The 18,144-nt window shown below is 42.1% G+C and overlaps 1 protein-coding gene across 3 annotated transcripts in view; it reads right to left on the reverse strand.

Annotated features, from left to right (window-relative positions):
- Nucleotides 1-598: 598 nt before the first annotated feature.
- The window catches only part of metap1 (methionyl aminopeptidase 1), a 36,904-nt gene continuing 19,358 nt past the window's right edge, over nt 599-18,144 (reverse strand). For 2 of the 3 annotated variants that reach the window (XM_078207606.1, XM_078207515.1), the window contains exons 6-11: nt 15,955-16,038; nt 14,001-14,139; nt 12,462-12,593; nt 11,541-11,684; nt 6,105-6,170; nt 3,956-4,801 (exon numbers count right to left, since the gene is read on the reverse strand). In XM_078207606.1, coding sequence (XP_078063732.1) covers nt 4,635-4,801; nt 6,105-6,170; nt 11,541-11,684; nt 12,462-12,593; nt 14,001-14,139; nt 15,955-16,038 — 732 coding nt within the window. In that variant the 3' untranslated portion in view covers nt 3,956-4,634. Of the gene's footprint in view, nt 1,920-3,955; nt 4,802-6,104; nt 6,171-11,540; nt 11,685-12,461; nt 12,594-14,000; nt 14,140-15,954; nt 16,039-18,144 lie in introns of those variants that run through there. The other variant, XR_013497031.1, reaches the window with a different exon arrangement.

Below are 18,144 nucleotides of genomic sequence, written 5' to 3' on the forward strand. Positions count from 1 at the left end.
GAGGCTGGATAGACTGGGACTTTTTTCTCTGGAGCGTAGGAGACTTAGAGGTGATCTTATAGAGGTCTATAAAAGAATGAGGGGCATAGATCAGTCAATATCTTTTCCCAAAGGTAGGGGAGTCTAAAACTAGAGGGCATAGGTTTAAGGTGAGAGGGGAGTGATTCAAAAGGGTCCAGAGGGGCAATTTTTTCACACAGGTGGTGGTGTCTGGAACAAGCTGCCAGAGGTAGAGGTGGGTACAATTTTGTCTTTTAAGAAACGTTTAGACAGTTACATGGGTAAGATGGGTATAGAGAGATATGGGCCAAATGCAGGCAATTGGGACCAGCTTAGTTGTTTAAACAAAATGGCAGCCTGGACAAGTTGGGCAGACTGGCCTGTTCCCATGCTGTAAACCTCTATGACTCTAGATGCCCAGTAGATAGGTATATGACGCGGAGGAGTCCGAAAGGAATAGGTAAGCAAAATAATACAATTGATTAGACAGAGAATCCCTGATAAACAGTGGGCGACATGGATTTGGAAGCCCCTGTGATTGATAAATATTCTATTTCTAAACACACGTCCTCTCAGATAGAAAAGAAAATGATACAAAAACATGTAACTCATTTATTGTTTGCACATCATATTATATAAAACTCAACATGGCTTATTTCAGTGACAGTTCTTGCAGACTGTTCAATATAGTTTATTTTTACTAACATAAAGCCATCAATCTTCAATGCAGAAAACAACCTTAATATTGAGTCTCAGCACCAAGAATTAAATGCAAAGAAATTAGAAAATTCTACTGCTGGTTGGGTGGGGTGGTAAGCTTGAGGGGAGGTGGGGAGAGGGAGAGACAAAGAAGGACAACAGGGTAAAACAGACATTAAAAAACTAGATGCACTTGAAGTTGTCCATTTGATGTGAACATTTACGATTGTAAGGTTTGGGATGGGGAATAAAGGAATGAGAACAAAGGTCATTTAGCTCGATCCACTAATGCTGTTAACATGAAACATTGATTTGTTTTTGTATTGGTGAATGGATGTAACCTGAGAATTATAGCTGATGGCTTAAAATGTAAAAACCGTGTTTGTACCTTTTCATAGTGAGTCTGTACATGTGTATGCAGAACACAGCTAATTTGAAATTCCTTCCGTGAATCATAGCTACATAGGGCTAGTTATAAATGCACTAATTGCTGGTGTGTGAACACACACACACAAACGCACAGACACACACACAACACATTTCTCACTTGAGAATTCATCACTCACTAAACTGACAAGACCTTGGCTCAACCAAACAAATGTCAGATGATGACTGCTTTGTAGCCCCATTCTGCAAAGCTGTCAATAAACCTGGTGTTGTTAAAACTCTTACAATATTTATTACAACAGAGGTTATGTACTTAGTTGAACCCAATTTCGCACCAGTTTACAGCTCGGTGACCATTTCACACCCAAAAAACTAAGCAAGCGGTACAGCTGCCACAGGTAGGAAATAACAACATCAGACACTAAATTTCACACCAGAAAGGGATCACGTAAACTATCCTCGGCTCAGCTGGAAGAAACAATTCGCCTTTCAAGGCGATTCCATCTTCAGCTGAACAAAAGACTGAAGTCTAAAGACACAATTGTACCCAGAGGAATCTATCCTCAGCTAGTTCCAATTTAGACTTATGTTATAGAGAGAGGACTGCTCAATGGAAAGGCAGTCATAAGGTCCTTTACCCGGGCCAAAATGGCTGAACTGGGACACAGTTAAGGTTTCAAGTAGTATGGGGAAAATAAAAGGTTTATGGGCATTGGGTGATTGGCAACAGAAATTTGAACAAAACAATCTTAAAGTAAGTGACAAGTAATGAGAGCAAAGTTTTTCTCTGGAACTTTACAAAGGCCATCAAACCAACAAAAACATTAAGAAGTCTCACAACACCAGGTTAAAGTCCAACATCCAGTCCAGTTCATCAGGTGTGTCACTGATGAAGGAGCAGCACTCCGAAAGCTGGAGATTCCAATAAACCTGTTGGACTTTAACCTGGTGTTGTGAGACTTCTTACTGTGCCCACCCAGTCCCACGCCGGCATCTCCACATCATGGCAACAAAAACAGGAACACATTTCAGTATTTGAGATAAGTCTAGACAGTTATGCATAGAAACCAACTCAATTTTCAACAGAGCTGTTGTGGATTGTAATCCAGGTTCAGAGTTGCGACTGATCGTAGAAACAAAATACTAATGGACCCAGTGACAGATATTAACTGTCCAGAAGCTCAACATCATTCAGGATAAAGCAATCCACCAACTTATGCATTCAGTTCTTCCACCAACATCCACACAGTGGCAGCAGTGTGAACCATCTCGAAGACACATTGCAGCAATTCACCAAGCTTCCTTCGATAGCACCTTCCAAAACCGGTGACCTCTACCACCTAGAAGGACATGGGCAGCAGATATCACCATCTGCAAGTCAATCGAGGTCAATCACCATCTTGACTAGGAAATATATCAGCCATTCCTTCATAGTCACTACATCAATATCTTGGAACTCCCTTCCTAACAGCACTGTGGGCGTACCTACACCACAGGGCTACCTACCCCATTTACCTTCTCAAGGACAATTAGAGATGGGACAATAATTGCTGGCCTTGCCAATGACACCCCGATACCATGAAAGAAAAAAGTGATTTATATTTTTGTTTTAGAGGCAAACTGGTAAATGGACCAAAACTGCTCTCAAGGGCTAAACAAACCAATGAAATATTTGTTCCAAAACAAATGCATGAGATTTGCATCATCAGCACCCCCTCCCAACCCCCCAGCCATTATGTACAATTTATATTAACACCAGTGACACCAGCGAATGCTCACACCCAAGTCTCATCCAGATGGATCTTCCTTGTTCTTTGTTATGAAGGAGTTCTTTGGGAATATGTTCCAATACTGGAGGGAAGAACGATGAGAATCCCCTGATGTTCCTTCAGATCAGATTCCAAGCACCAGTACTGGTGGACTATAATTCTTAATATTTTGTATTTTAGAGAAGCTTTTTAAATGAAATCTATCTTACTCCAATTCCCATAAAAAAATAGATTTGATGAGCTAACTCAGTACAACTGCAGCAGGACAGCAGTAAGGAAAGATCCAGTACACACACAAACCAGAGTTAAAATGGGAAGGAACAGAGGGGAAAGGAAGTCTGAACAGTAAGTAGTCTGCGGAACCATACTCCAGTGGAAGTTGCCACAATTCAGAGAGAGAAATTAAGCAGAGCTATCAGGGAAGGGAATTTGTGGCGACCTTCCTCCATGTCCTACACGCAATCGATCAGATTTGAGTCAGAGTTACCAATCTTGCAAGTGAGCATATAGGAATCCAAGAGACCTCATGGAATTCGGCACAATGAGAGTAACAGGGGCCAATCCCTTCACCTTGTCTTCAGGGCAAAAGTAGTTAATGCACTTGTTTGAAGTACAGAATGTCAGGACAAGTCAATGGAGACCTGGCTTTCACCTGTAAACCAGCCAACTTCCAAGAACACAAAGAACAAATGTTAATTAGCCTGAACAGTTCAATGAAATTCCCCAATCTATTTTGGCATTCTGTTCAAGTTAAAACTGGCTAAATGAGATAAAGCACACAACGGCAATTTTGTCATACTGTGCATTTCCAAAAAAAAACAAACTTGTTTAACCCATGGGTTGTGGAAGTAATTCTCCATTCCAACCCACCTTCGATTTAGAGTACCACTTGCACTGCAGGGATGCCAATATGTAACAAAGATAGTGATAGTTTTTCTCATGGCATTTTGTAGATTTACTGTTTCAAGGGTCAGTTTTATACTCATAACAGAAAGGCATTGTAAACAGCTATCTATATACGTAGTGTGGGTCTAATTAGATCTCCAAGTTCCGCAATATGGTCAAATTAAAGTATTAAAAAAACACACAATCCCACTCTGCCATATCCAACACCTGAAATTTACCAATGACATTGCACCAACATTATGACCAGCATTTCAAATATTAGGAAAAAAAATAAGACATTTACAAATTTAATTTAAAAACCTTAGCTTGTCTAATCATGGTACAAAGTGAATATCATTTTCATTTTAGGGCAAAAGAAGTTTTTAACGGTGTTGAATATTCTCCACCAAAAGAATAGACAAAATCACCAAAACATCCAGCATTTAAAGTCATATCTGATTATGAAAGAATGGCCAGCTAAGGTTATAATAGCTGTCTTCTTTTTGGAGTGAGCAGTATCTTCTTCCATCATTTTAACATATAGTTATGTCCATAACAAGATTTGTGGAGGAAATATACCAGCTAATCTTGTAGCAGCCAGTCACAATTTCCATTTTCTTTTACAATAGCTCACAATCTATAGATAGAAGCCACAAATTTTATTCAAATAAGAAACATTTAAGATACAAGCAAGTAAGGGTTGCCGTTAGGACCAGATTAACTCTGGGACAGAGGAAGGGGGATAAGATATATTGCAAACAGGCTGTGTGTGCATCCAGTGCTTTGCAGCATCCGAACCCAAAAAAGGACAAATCTGTGCCTTAAGGCATTTGTTGAACTCCAGTTGGAGGCAGCGGGGAGGCTGCCAGCAGGAACAACAGCGAAAGGGCCGGGCTACAACTGCGATGCAAAGTAAGGCCGACCATTGTCCTCCAAGCGCCGTGTCAAGATGTCACAGCCGGTCTCCGTAACCAGAAGGGTGTGCTCGAATTGTGCGGAACGCTTGCCATCCTTAGTTACTGCAGTCCAACTGTCTGGCCACGTCTCATCGTGCCAAGCCCCTATAATGCAGAAAATGTCATCAGCATTTTAAACGGGGAAACAAAAAAAATCAAACTACTTGTACATATATCTGTGGTAAATCATAGAATCAAACAGCACAGGAGGCAGGAACACAGCCCATTATGCCTTCCAGTTTCCTCTGCTACGCAAGTTCTCTCTGTTCTAGTACGACCCTCATCAATCTTTTCTGCACCTTCTATAAGGCCTGTTTACTTCATGCAACAAGGCACAGACTTCAAAGTGTGGTTTAACTAAGGTGCGATACAAGCAAGCATGAGGGGAGATCTTATAGAAACATAAGATTATGAAGGGAATAGATAAGATAGAAGCAGGGAAGTTGTTTCCACTGGCGGGTGAAACTAGAACTAGGGGGCATGGCCTCAAAATAAGGGGGAGCAGATTTAGGACTGAGTTGAGGAGGAACTTCTTCACACAAAGGGTTGTGAATCTGTGGAATTCTGTGCCCAGTTGAGGCTACCTCGTTGAATGTTTTTAAGGCAAAAATAGATACATTTTTGAACAGTAAAGGAATTAAGGGTTATGGTGAGCGGGCGGGTAAGTGGAGCTGAGCCTATGAAAAGATCAGCCGTGATCTTATTGAATGGCGGAGCAGGCTCGAGGGGCCAGATGGTCTACTTCCGCTCCTAGTTCTTATGTTAACATGACCACTTTGGCTTTTCAGTTCTATTCCGACTGGTTTGTTTTCATTTTTTTTTCCAAACAGACATCAACTTTTCCAAACATTAATATTTTAGAAGAATGCAGCAAAAAAACCCTGTCATTCCTATTTGAATTCAGAGTTATTTGCATCCCGCGATTACCCCAAGAACATAGAATCCCGACAGTGCAGAAGGAGGCCATTCAGCCCATCGAGTCTGCACCGACCACAATCCCACCCAGGCCCTATCCTCATGCACTTACCCTCCTAGTTCCCCTAACACTAAGGGGCAATTTAGCACGGTCAATCAACCTAACCTGCACATCTTTGGAGTGGGGGAGGAAACCGGAGCACCCGGAGAAAACCCACGCAGACGTGGGGAGAATGTGCAAACTCCACACAGGCAGTGACCTGAGGCCGGAATTGAACCCGGGTCCCTGGCGCTGTGAGGCAGCAGTGCTGACCACTGTGCCACTGAGTTGCCTTCTTTTTGGAATATTGTTTTCAAACCAGTTTATAGGCTTTTTATGAAAACAGATTAAATATATAGCACACTTTGCTCAGTTGTTGCTAGATTCCTGTTGGTATGATAATGGAATACAAATTAAATCAAACTTTGTGAAACAGAGTAACCAGTAGCTTACCCTCACAAATCATGGGTTCAATTGTAAACACATGGCCCGGCTTAATCACTCCAACAGCTTTATTTTCTAAAACAAAAAATTCATGATTAAACTCTCACTCTCATTCTTACAGATAGACTCAATAGCAGAATATATACACATTCTTCTTGTAGTTAATAAATACATACAGTTAACCTACCTACCCAAGTCTACAAAGATTTCACTAAGACTTACTGAACGGTACCCAACACTTTGCAACATGGTAGCAGCGAATGGAACATCTCAAACCTCACAGAAGAAAACTAAAATCGAGCAAGACTAAAGAAAAATTCAAAGAAGCATTCTGACTGGATGAGAGGCTTGTGAAGCAGATGTGCAGAAGAAAATCGCCAGGGAAAAGCTCCAAAGAAAGGCTTGGAAGCTGAAGGCGGATGTTTAATATTCCTGACTGAAGCAGAAGATTCCATGGGATTTCTTGGAAAAAGTGCAGCTTCTATTCCCAGAGTGCAGCATCAGCAAACTTTCCGAAAACTTTTCAATTCCAGGATAAAGCAGGGCCTGAGAAATTTTTTAATAGTTCAGTGGCCATTTAAAAACTCAATTGGATGAACCAGATTCCTGAGTCGACGACTGAACACGTGGCATCCAAGCTTGCTCCAAAAGAGGAAAAATATTAATTTGGAAGAATCCACTTTGAAGACTAGCAAAATTCAAGATTCAATGCTTTCGCGACCCTAAAGCATAGCGCTGCAAGAGAAGTCTGCGGCCAGTCAATCCAAGCAGCCATTGTTTAAATTTTTTCAAGGTTGAGCATGAGCTTCATTGCAGCGGCAGCTTGCCACGGCCAGCAGGTGTAGAAAGGCCATTTGTCTTCAATTTCAGCAACTACTTAGAGCTGGATCTACACTTTAACTATGGATCAAAGGTCTAACTTACCAGATCAGTTTGGAGTCATCCAAAGCCCAAAATTAACGGAAAAATGGGTGCCCTGAAGAAGAGAATTTTTAAACTACCGGTAGCATCAGGTCTAAGTAGAAAGTCAGAAAAGGTCCAGATTAATACCTTTTAATAATGGTTTGGTGAACTTTCTGATGAAGTAATTCTAATGCAGTGCATTGATGAATCCTCAACCAGCTTCGATGAAATTTTAAGTCCTTAACGAATATTTTCATCTTCAATTTATGGAGCGCTCAGATTAAGAAGAGTAACCCCTAGTAAACTACACAAGGGCCCCAGAGAGGCAGGGAACTTTCCAGAAGTCTCAAAAATATATATTTTTGGAAATCCCGACACATTACCTGAACTGCATCAATGTGGAGCAAGCAGCTGGCTACGAACGAAGGAAAGCTAGAGTAAACAAACTCTGCAAAAGGTAAATGAAATGCGGTTGGAAAATGTTCTTATCGAAACTGAATTTGAAGATTTTAAACGCAAGATTCAAGCTGAGTACATAGCCTTAGAACCACATGGGACTCTAAAGATGAACGAAGCAAACTGCTCAAAATCAGAAGAAACAAATTTGAGGCATCACAAAAAGTAGAAAGAGACTTCAGATCTGAAAAAAATGGTGGGATTTTTGGAAGAAAAGTTGGGAAAATATTATATTTCCAAGGAATTACATGAAGAGATTAAAATCAAGAACCTAGCATAGCAGGAGAAAGTACAATTTCTTACAAAAGTTAGTAGTCCCAAAAACAATTAGCGGGAGTACAATTACAGAATGTGAGCTTGAATGACGGCACAGAGGAATCATACTCTGCCAAGAAAAAATTGATCAATGTAAAGAATCAACTTTCATGTCCGAACGATGCATTTAATAAGGGAAAACAAAAACTAACGAGAACACTGGAATGTTGCTCACAGGAAGTAGAACACTCGAGGACTGGCAAAGCTTAAGCAATGAACTTGTAAAATCAAAAAAATTAAAACTTGATGAACTCCAAGCACCAGAGAAGTAAGATAAAGGCAAAATACTGTGGATGCTGGAATCTGCAACAAAAACAAAAAAAATGCTGGAAAATCTCAGCAGGTCTGACAGCATCTGTGAATGTTGGCTCTATTCCCTCTCCACAGATGTTGTCAGACCTGCTGGGATTTCCCAGCATTTTCTGTTTATGTCTCTAGAGGCAAGCATTGTACAAAATGCTGGGGACAGGAGAAGGAATTGCTGATGAATCAGAACAGTTGCCTGAGAGCTGAAATAACAACCAAAACTGATGAGCTTCATGAACTTTGGTTCAAATCTGAGCAACATTGAAAGTGAGAAGTGCAAAATGGAAGAGAAAATCCAGAGTTCAAAATCTGGAAAGGTGAATTCCAGACTGAAGCTCTAACAAATGAACCGGAAGAAGCTAAGGATCAGTCAGTGACCATAGAAGAAAGATTTCAAAAAGAACTGAATGCCTAGGTCGTTGAACCCACATAAGAGTTCCACAAGTAATTCAAACAAAAACTCAATTTTTCAACTCTAGGCGATTTTCGCAATAACTTCATTGCAGTGTTAATGTAAGCCTACTTGTGACTAATAAACTTTAAACAATTTTCCAGAGTTGTGCCTGAGCTGAATGAAACGATTCATAAAAAGTAATCAAAAATTTGGCTAAAAATGTAAAGCAAGTGGGAATGAAGGTTCGATTGTTAAACGCGAGCTTCCACGTGTATCGCGACAAGATGCTCGATGAAAGTAGAGAAAAAGCACCATGGAGACAAGCACAGCATTCAACTGCCCTGGAAAAGAAATATAAGTCAACAACCACCTAGCATCACAACTAGAGAATCAACAGTTATTCAATACCAAGGAATAGAAAAAGAGGATGAAAAGATACTCAGATGTCAGACCAACCTCCAAATCAACAGTTTACCTGAAATGGACAGGGCCTAACACTAACACACCTCTGACAACAGTGTGAACAAGGTATGGAAGGCCTCCAGACTGTTTGAACTTATGAACTCAAGAGACTTGGGGGGGGGGGGGGGGGGGGGGGGGGGGCGCACTAATAATAATATATACACATAGGACAAACTAGAATAACAACATACATTGGATACCAAGTTGAAGGGAGGTGTATTGTACGGGGCTGGCACATACAGAGTTAACTTGGGACTGAGTGTAGTACGACCCACAGTGATGTAAGAGAACACATGACCTGCACCCAGGGATCAATGCAATGATAGACAGAGCCATGTGCGCAAGCAAGCATGGAGACAGCTCCTAGCTTGAACCATTTACTCTATATATGTTTAGGTCTTGTTATTAATAAATACATACAATTAGCCTACTTAAAACTGCAAAGACTTCATTAAGACAACCGAACAATATCTAATCAGAATCATAGAATACTGCAGTGCAGAAGGAGTCCATTCGGCCCATCAAGTCTGCACCGACCACAATCCCACCCAGATGCTATCCCCATAGCCCCATGCATTTACCCCTAGCTAGACCCCCTGACACCAAGGGGCAATTTAGCATGACTAATTCACCTAACCTGCACATCTTTGGACCGTGGGAGGAAACCAGAGCACCCGGAGGAAACCCACACAGACACGGGGAGAACAGGCAAACTCCACACAGACAGTGACCTAAGCTGGGAATCGAACCCAGGTCCCTGGCGCTGTGAGGCAGCAGTGTTAACCACTGTGCTACCGTGCCGCCCTAATGCTCGACAACACTTCCTACCCATAGTTTTAGTCACGTAAGCTGCAATAAAAATCTATCCTGGACATTTGGAACATAAAACTCACCAGTTCTTAAACTTGTTAACAATCACTAAAATTGATGATTTGTCCATTCTTTTATCAGAGAACTGATATACATTTGTAAAGGCCAAATATAAATGTGTGCGCAGACATGACACTGTAGATTAAAGCTCCCCTGAATGACGGTCAGGGAATCATAGAATGAGATAGCACTGAAGGCCATTTGGCCCACTCTTAGTTTGCTGGCTCTTTGAAAGAGCTATTCAATTAGTCCTTGACCTTTCCGTGTAGTCCTGAACACATTTCCCTTCAAGTATTACCTTTTGGAAGTCATTACTGCTTCACTGCCCTTTCAGGCAGTGCTTTCCAGATCATAACTTGCTGCATTTGAAAAAAATGCTGTCATGTTACCTCTGGTTCTTTCGCCAATCATCTTAGCTTGGACTTTGTCAGGGAAGGGGAATAAAATGAGATCCTACATGGAGGAATAAAGCAATACTCGCAAGACCTGCTCACTCACTTTGTCAATAAAGAGAGAGGGAGCAGTTTAGGAACTTATCACGTGATTGACCCAGCGTCAGGAGCTTATAAATATGTGCCTGAGACACGGTGGTTAGCACTGCTGCCTCACAGCTCCAGGGATCTGGTTTCGAATCCCACCTTGGGTCACTGTCTGTGCGAAGTCTGCACATTCTCCCCGTGTCTGCGTGGGTTTCCTCCGGGTGCTCCGGTTTCCTCCCACACTCCAAAGATGTGCGGGTCAGATTGACTGGCCGTGCTAAATTGCCCCTTAGTGTCAGGGGGACCAGCAGGATAAATACATGGGGCTAAGGGGACAGGGGTTGGGTGGGATTGTGGTCATTGCAGACACGACGGGCCGAATGGCCTCCTGCACTGTAGGAATTCTATGATTCATTTAAAAAGTTTCTCATCAGGTTGATGATGCATCTAAAATGCTGGGGGTCAGGCTGGAGTCACAGAAGAGGTTTTAGAAATTTTTGATTTGATTTATCATTGTCACATGTATTGGGATACAGTGAAAAGTATTGTTTCTTGCGCACCATACAGACAAAGCATACCATTCATAGAGAAGGAAAGGAGAGGGTGCAGAATGTACTGTTACAGTCATAGCTAGTGTGTAGAGAAAAATCAACTTGATATAAGGTTGGTCCATTCAAAAGTCTGATGGCAGCAGGGAAGAAGCTGTTCTCGAGTCATCTGGTATGTGACTTCAGATTTTTGTATAGAAAATCATAGAAACCCTACAGTGCAGAAGGAGGCCATTCGGCCCATCGAGTCTACACCGACCACAATCCCACCCAGGCCCTATCTCCACATATTTACCCGCTAATCCCTCTAACCTACGCATCCCAGGACTCTAAGGGGCAATTTTTAACCTGGCCAATCAACCTAACCCGCACATCTTCGGACTGTGGGAGGAAACCGGAGCACCCAGAAGAAACCCACGCAGACACGAGGAGAATGTGCAAACTCCACACAGACAGTGACCCGAGCCGGGAATCGAACCCGGGACCCTGGAGCTGTGAAGCAGCAGTGCTAACCACTGTGCTACTGTGCCGCAGTATCTTTTTACTGATGGAAGAAGGTGGAAGAATGTCCAGGATGCATGGGGTCCTTGATTACGGTTGGCTGCTTTTTTGAATTTTTGTTTTTAAAAACAAATCATTGCTCACACCTTTAAAACTGGCTAAAGCAATTAATTACATTTCACTCACGGAAGATTAAACGGGTATGACCTACTAGCATAATGTGGCACGTTGGGTGCGGTGTGAAATAGTCGGTGAATTCCATGTCCACAATAGCTTCGAACTACCGAAAAGCCATTTGCATGTGCATGCTTCTGTATGATATTGCCCAACTCCCTGTACCGAACACCTGGCTTTACTGCAAAGAAAATTTTAAAGTAATTTATTCTGGTGGTTAAAAAAAAAAGTTTCAAACCAATTAATTAAAAACAGAACGAGAAATTGCAAATTAGGGAGACACAAAACTTGAATAACTAGACCTGGAACACAAGCTACAGTATAAAACATAGGAATCATTATTCAGGTAACCTGGATATGGCGTTGTGCACTCTGACCAACATAAATATTGTAATGACGATGTTATTTCTGCTGACTGCAGTTAAGGTCATTCTCATCAGGAAAGGATGAACAGGCTGGTTCTCTTGAAAAGGGGAAGGCTGATGAATTAACTTAATAATGCTCTTTTAAAGCATGAAAGGTTCTGATAAGAGCAGATAGAGTCAGAGTGTTTTCACTTGTGGGGAAGAACGAAACCAGAGTCCACAAATATAAGATACATAGCAAGAGAGAATTCAAGAAAAAGGCCTTTACCTGGAGACTGGTGATAATGTGGAACTTGCTACAACAGGGAACAGGTGAAGTGAATTGTACAGATTCATTTAAGGGGAAGCAGATCAGCAGGAGGAAGAAAGGAATAGAGGGCTGATAGAGGGAGATGAAGGTGGTGGTGAAGCACGAATGCTGACCTGGAAAGGTTGGGCCGAATGGCCTGTTTCTGTGCCGGAAATTCTTTGTAGTATTCTGGGGGCACTATTAATGCTGGGGTTACTGTAATTGAGTAACACTCATAAGTTTGTGTTCTGTCTTTGTACCCATTATTGTTTAATGATGGAATATTTCAGTGCCATTTTCTCACCTGAATCTATAGCGTGCATCAGGCATTCATACGTTGTCTGCACCAGTTTCTTTGACCCTTCGTCAACTTCACCAACAAAAAACGTCTCATTTAAATCGCCATGGAAACCATTGCGGTAAACTGTAATGTCCACTGTGGAAGAAATAACTATTGAGTTACAAGATATTAAAGTTTTGAGCCTGAAAATAGGAAGTGCAATTCATTAGTAGCTGCACAACGAACCATAACCACGGCAGCACTTCACAGACTCGACAAAGCAAATGGCCTCCCCTGTGCTGCAACTACTCTGTGTTGGGAAAAACCAGTTGTGTGTCACAAGTTGTGTAAATCTGAAAGTAACTTCCGTCTAGCATTTTAGCACCTTTCATCAAAGTGCTTCCGTATTTCCTAACTGGGCACAGTAAAGGCGCTCGTTCTGGTCATCCTCTCCCTTCACCAAAGGAAGAGGCTTTTGGTTGGAGTAAGTGAGATGTTAAATGTGCTATAGTTTTTATAATGTATAATTCTAATGCCTGACGTTTGTTTCCAGAGTGCTCATTGTGATCAGAATCGATCCTTTTTGGTAAAACACTTTTGGTCATCATAAAAAGATCCAAAGATGTGCGGGTTAGGTTGATTGGCCATGCTAAAATTGCCCCTTAGTGTCCTGGGATGCGTAGATTAGAGGGATTAGCGGGTAAAATATGTCGGGATATGGGGGTAGGGCCTGGGTGGGATTGTGGTCGGTGCAGACTCGATGGGCCGAATGGCCTCTTTCTGTACTATCATGATTCTATGATTTCTATGATAAATGGAATCAAACTAGAGTTGTGGGACTCGAATAAGTAAGTTTAAGTACGTTTAAGACTTCAACAGCAGTACTGAAGGAGTGTTACATTGCCAGAGGTGTCCTAAACTTTAGAATCCCTACAGTGCAGGAGGCCATTCGGCCCATCGAGTCTGCACCAACCATAATCCCACCCAGGCCTATTCCACAAATTTACCCTGCCAATCCCCCTGGCACTAAGGGTCAATTTAGCATGGCCAATCAACCTAACCCGCACATCTTTGGACTGTGGGAGGAAACCGGAGCACCCGGAGGAAACCCACGCAGACACAGGGAGAACTTGCAAATTCTGCACAGACAGTGACCCCAGACCCAAATGAAACCCAGGTCCCTGGCGTTATGAGGCAGCAGTGCTAACCACTGGGCCACCATGCCTTGTTGTTCTTCACGAGATGTTAAACTGAGACCCCAATTATCCGTTCTAGTGGTTCAAAATTGCAAGGCACCATTCAATAAAAGAGCAAGTGCTTTGTCTAGTGATTTTGCTAATATTCTCTTTGCAAACACAAAAACAAATGAACTGATCACTCATTCATTTCATTGTTGCAGAAGCGAGCTGACACGGAAATAACTACCAAACTTATACAAAACACCAACAAATAAAATCACTCTGGGACATTGAGACATGTAACGAGGCACTATGTAAATCAAAGCTCTTTTGTTATCTTCCCACAAAGACTTTGTGTTCCTTTACTTGCTGCGGAAATACTCACCATTAACAATATCACCATCCTGCAATGGCCGTGCATCCGGGATTCCATGGCAGATCACCTCATTTACTGACGTACAGCATGACTTTGGAAAATTGTAATAATTGAGTGGCGATGGATAACAATTTCGTGCTAAGCAAGCCTAAACAAATCAAAGAGGCCACTGGTTAGCTTCTTGGCTTCAATGTTGGATCAATAAAGTTTATTTATTAGTCACAAGTAGGCTTACATTCACACTGTAATGAAGTTACTGTGAAAATCCCTTAGTCGCCACACTCCAGGTACACTGAGGGAGAATTTAGCATGGCCAATGCACCTAACCCGCATGTCTTTGGACTGTGGGAGGAAACCCATGCAGACACAGGGAGAACGTGCAGACTCCACACAGATAGTGATCCAAACCAGGAATCGATTCCAGGTCCCTGACGCTGTGAGGCAGCAGTGCTAACCACTGTGCCACCGTGCTGTCCCAATCTGACTGCTGGACCGTAATTTTAAATGCCAATTTTTATACAACAAACAAGGATAGTTATCTCGTGTTTTCATTTTTAATGTTCATTCTTTAGGCAATGGAAATGAGAACCAATATCACAGCCAGCGCAGCTTAGATAAATTCGCCTCTCCACCCCCTTCGCTACATGAAGTTCAACTCCAAGGTAGTTATTGGAATCTTTAAATAAGGACTGAGAGATTGAGCACTTGAGATGATTTGAAGAAGATCATGGATTTGTAGATCTAACAAATTCAATTGAGTTTTTTGAAGTAACTGAAGCAGTAGGCAGGGGAATATTGATGGATATATTCTAGACTTCTATTCAAACAACAGGCTATTGTCTTAAATTAAAACTCATGGAATTGAGAGCAAATCATTGACCAGATTAGGAAATGAGTTAGACAACAGAAGGCACAGAATAGGGATACGAGTATATTCTCAAAATGGAAGGAAATGACAGGTGATGTTTTGTAAGGATCTGTGCAGGGGCCGCAACTATTTGTCATATTTATTAACAACTTTAAAGTTTATTTATTTGTGTCACAAATGGGCTTACATTAACACAGCAATGAAGTTACTGTGAAAGTCCACTAGTTGCCACATTCCGGCGCCTGTTCGGACACACTGAGGGAGAATTTAGCACGGCCAATGCACCTAACCAGCACGTCTTTCGGACTGTGGGAGGAAACCGGAGCACCCAGAGGAAGCCCACGCAGACACGGGGAGAATGTGCAGACTCCACACAGACAGTGACCTAAGCCGGAATCGAACCCGGGTCCCTGGCGCTGTGAGGCAGCAGTGCTAACCACTGTGCTGCCCTGCTGTATTATAATAGAGAGCCACATATCCAAGTTTGCCAGTAACACAAAAAATGGCAGCATACCAAGTGGTACAGGCAGGAGCATAAATTACAACAGATACTTAGTTCAACTAGCAGTTTTAAATCCGAGATCAATAGATTTGTGAGACACGAGTTTAAAAAGAAAAGGAGTCCAGGCAGGTGGGTGGAGTTAAGATCAGTCTTGATCTCACCGCATACTGAAACAGGCTTGATGGGCTGAATGATCTCCTCCTGCTTCTGCAATGCCTATGGTTCTAGCAGCCATCTGTTTACGCATCAGGAAAGATGAATCTCTGAATGAGATTGTCCAAACAGCATGACAATGAAAATTTCAAAGCAAACACAATTTGCTTGCTGTACACAATGTCTGGAATAACATAGATAACACTATCATCAAGAACATTCCTTCTGCATAGCTCAATTTAACCTGAAGCTTTAACTAAACTGCTGCCAGATTACAAACTGCAGCCCTGACAATCGTTCAGAGGGAATTAGGTAGCCACAAATATACAAGAGGTAACTGCACATTAACCAGTGTTATTTACTTATGTTTGGTCAGTGCACCTAAAAAGCTGCCAATGGCGCACGCACGCACGCACACACATTTAAAAGCTGTTCCATACCAGATGAACAGCATGATCTATTTCTTCAGTTGTTACCCCTGACCTCACCATCATCGAAGCAACATCCAGTACCTCCCGAGCAAGCTGCAACACAAATGAAAAATTCTAAAATTAGACGGCAAGTTCCAGCAAATCTGCACGTGCCTAAGGCGCAACAATTGTATTTGTATGTGCAACGGTTAGAGTAGCTCTGGTCTACAAAAAACAGATCGTTTCACTTTTCAAAAGTCAGTGATCTATGAAAGAACAAAGAGGATGACTTTCTTATGAAGCACTCTGGGGTATCTTATAATAGTAATGGCACTACATAAATGCAGGCTGGTGTTGTAGAAATGTCCCACTTTTTCTTCCCCTCGCAGACACAGCCTTGCCGTGTGTCAAACATTAGCAGTGATCTTTGACTATTTTCTTGTAAAAATGGGATCTATTCTAATGGTTCATTGGTAGAATACATGTTCTTCTTCCCAATGTAGCCCCCACAGCAGCCATAGCGCGCGTCTTAATGATTTGGAAGCTATCTCTGGGAAAGGTTGTGAGCTTGTGCTCTACCTGGTTATACAAAAGCTTCAAGTGATTTCTCATAACTGTTTCATTGATCAGAACATCGAATACAGGAGTTGGGACGTCTTGTTGAAGTTGTACAAGACATTGGTAAGGCCACACTTGGAATACTGTGTACAGTTCTGGTCACCCTATTATAGAAAGGATTTTATTAAGATCAGCTAGATAGTCAATATCTTTTCCAAAGGTAGGGGAGTCAAACACTAGAGGGCATAGGTTTAAGGTGAGAGGGAAGAGATACAAAAGGGTCCAGAGGGGCAATTTTTTTCATACAGAAGGTGGTGGGTATCTGGAACGAGCTGCCAGAGGTAGTAGTAGAGGTGGGTACAATTTTGTCTTTTAAAAAGCATTTAGGCAGTTACATGGCTAAGATGGGTATAGAGGGATATGGGCCAAACACGGGCAATTGGGACTAGCTTAGGGGTTTAAAAAAAAAGGGCAGCATGGACAAGTTGGGCTGAAGGACCTGTTTCCATGCTGTAAACCTCAGTGACTCTGGGAATATGGAACTGCTGCATCTTTCCATTGATGAATGTGAATACAGGAAGCAGCTAATCATTGACACAGCAAACTCTGGCATAAGTTGTGAATAGCTGCTCTCATTACCAATCACCACACAATTCTCAGTGGAAATATTAACTTGCAGTACTCCAGGATGAAAGCCCCTCATGTACAAAGGTTTCTTAAACCTGCGCAATGGCAGCAGCATTCAAAACAAGAGAAACAGCTACTTGGCAGGTAGAATTTTCTTTTGTAATATGTTCCCGACAGCTAAAATTCTGAGCTTAATAAAGGATTGTAAAGTAGGGCCAAAGAATTTTTAAAACATATTTTGAGCAACACAATTGGTTTGCCTTCCATTTTCAAAATTCTCAACCATTTTCAAATTCCTCCATGGCCATATCCCTCCCCATCCCCGGAGCCTCCTTCAACCCTACAACCTCTGGGTTCTCTGCATTCTAATTCTGGTCTCTTGTCCAGCCAACCAGATTTTAATCACTCCACCAATAGCAACCATACATTCAGCTCTGGAATTCCCTCATTAAGCCTTAATGTCACTCTTTAAAACCAAACTCTTTCACCAAACACGGCGGCACAGTGGTTAGCACTGCTGCCTCACAGCGCCAGGGACCTGGGTTCGATTCCCGGCTTGGGTCACTGTCTGTGTGGAGTTTGCACATTCTCCTAGTGTCTGCGTGGGTTTCCTCCGGGTTCTCCGGTTTCCTCCCAAAGTCCAAAGATGTGCGGGTTAGGTTGATTGGCCATGCTAAAAATTGCCCTAGATGCGTAGGTTAGAGGGATTAGCAGGTAAATATGTAGGGATGAGGGGGTTGGGCCGGGGTGGGATTGTGGTCGATGCAGACTCGATGGGCCAAATGGCCTCTTTCAGCACTGTAGGGCTTCTATGATTCTATGATCTACTTAGGTAGCTCAGTGTCAAACTCGGGTACTTTTCATGCAAAGCTCCTTTGTGATCTTTCGCTATATAAATCCAAGTTGTTAAAGAGAGCAGCTCATCTCCACTTAAACAATTTGGACTTCACCCAACCACTTTGTAACATTCAGAAACAACAGTTTGGCATTATTCAAAGAGTATTCACTAAAGTTTATTTTTAAGTCACAAGTGGG

The sequence above is a fragment of the Mustelus asterias genome, chromosome 1, assembly GCF_964213995.1.
Source record: "Mustelus asterias chromosome 1, sMusAst1.hap1.1, whole genome shotgun sequence".
Taxonomy (NCBI): domain Eukaryota; kingdom Metazoa; phylum Chordata; class Chondrichthyes; order Carcharhiniformes; family Triakidae; genus Mustelus; species Mustelus asterias.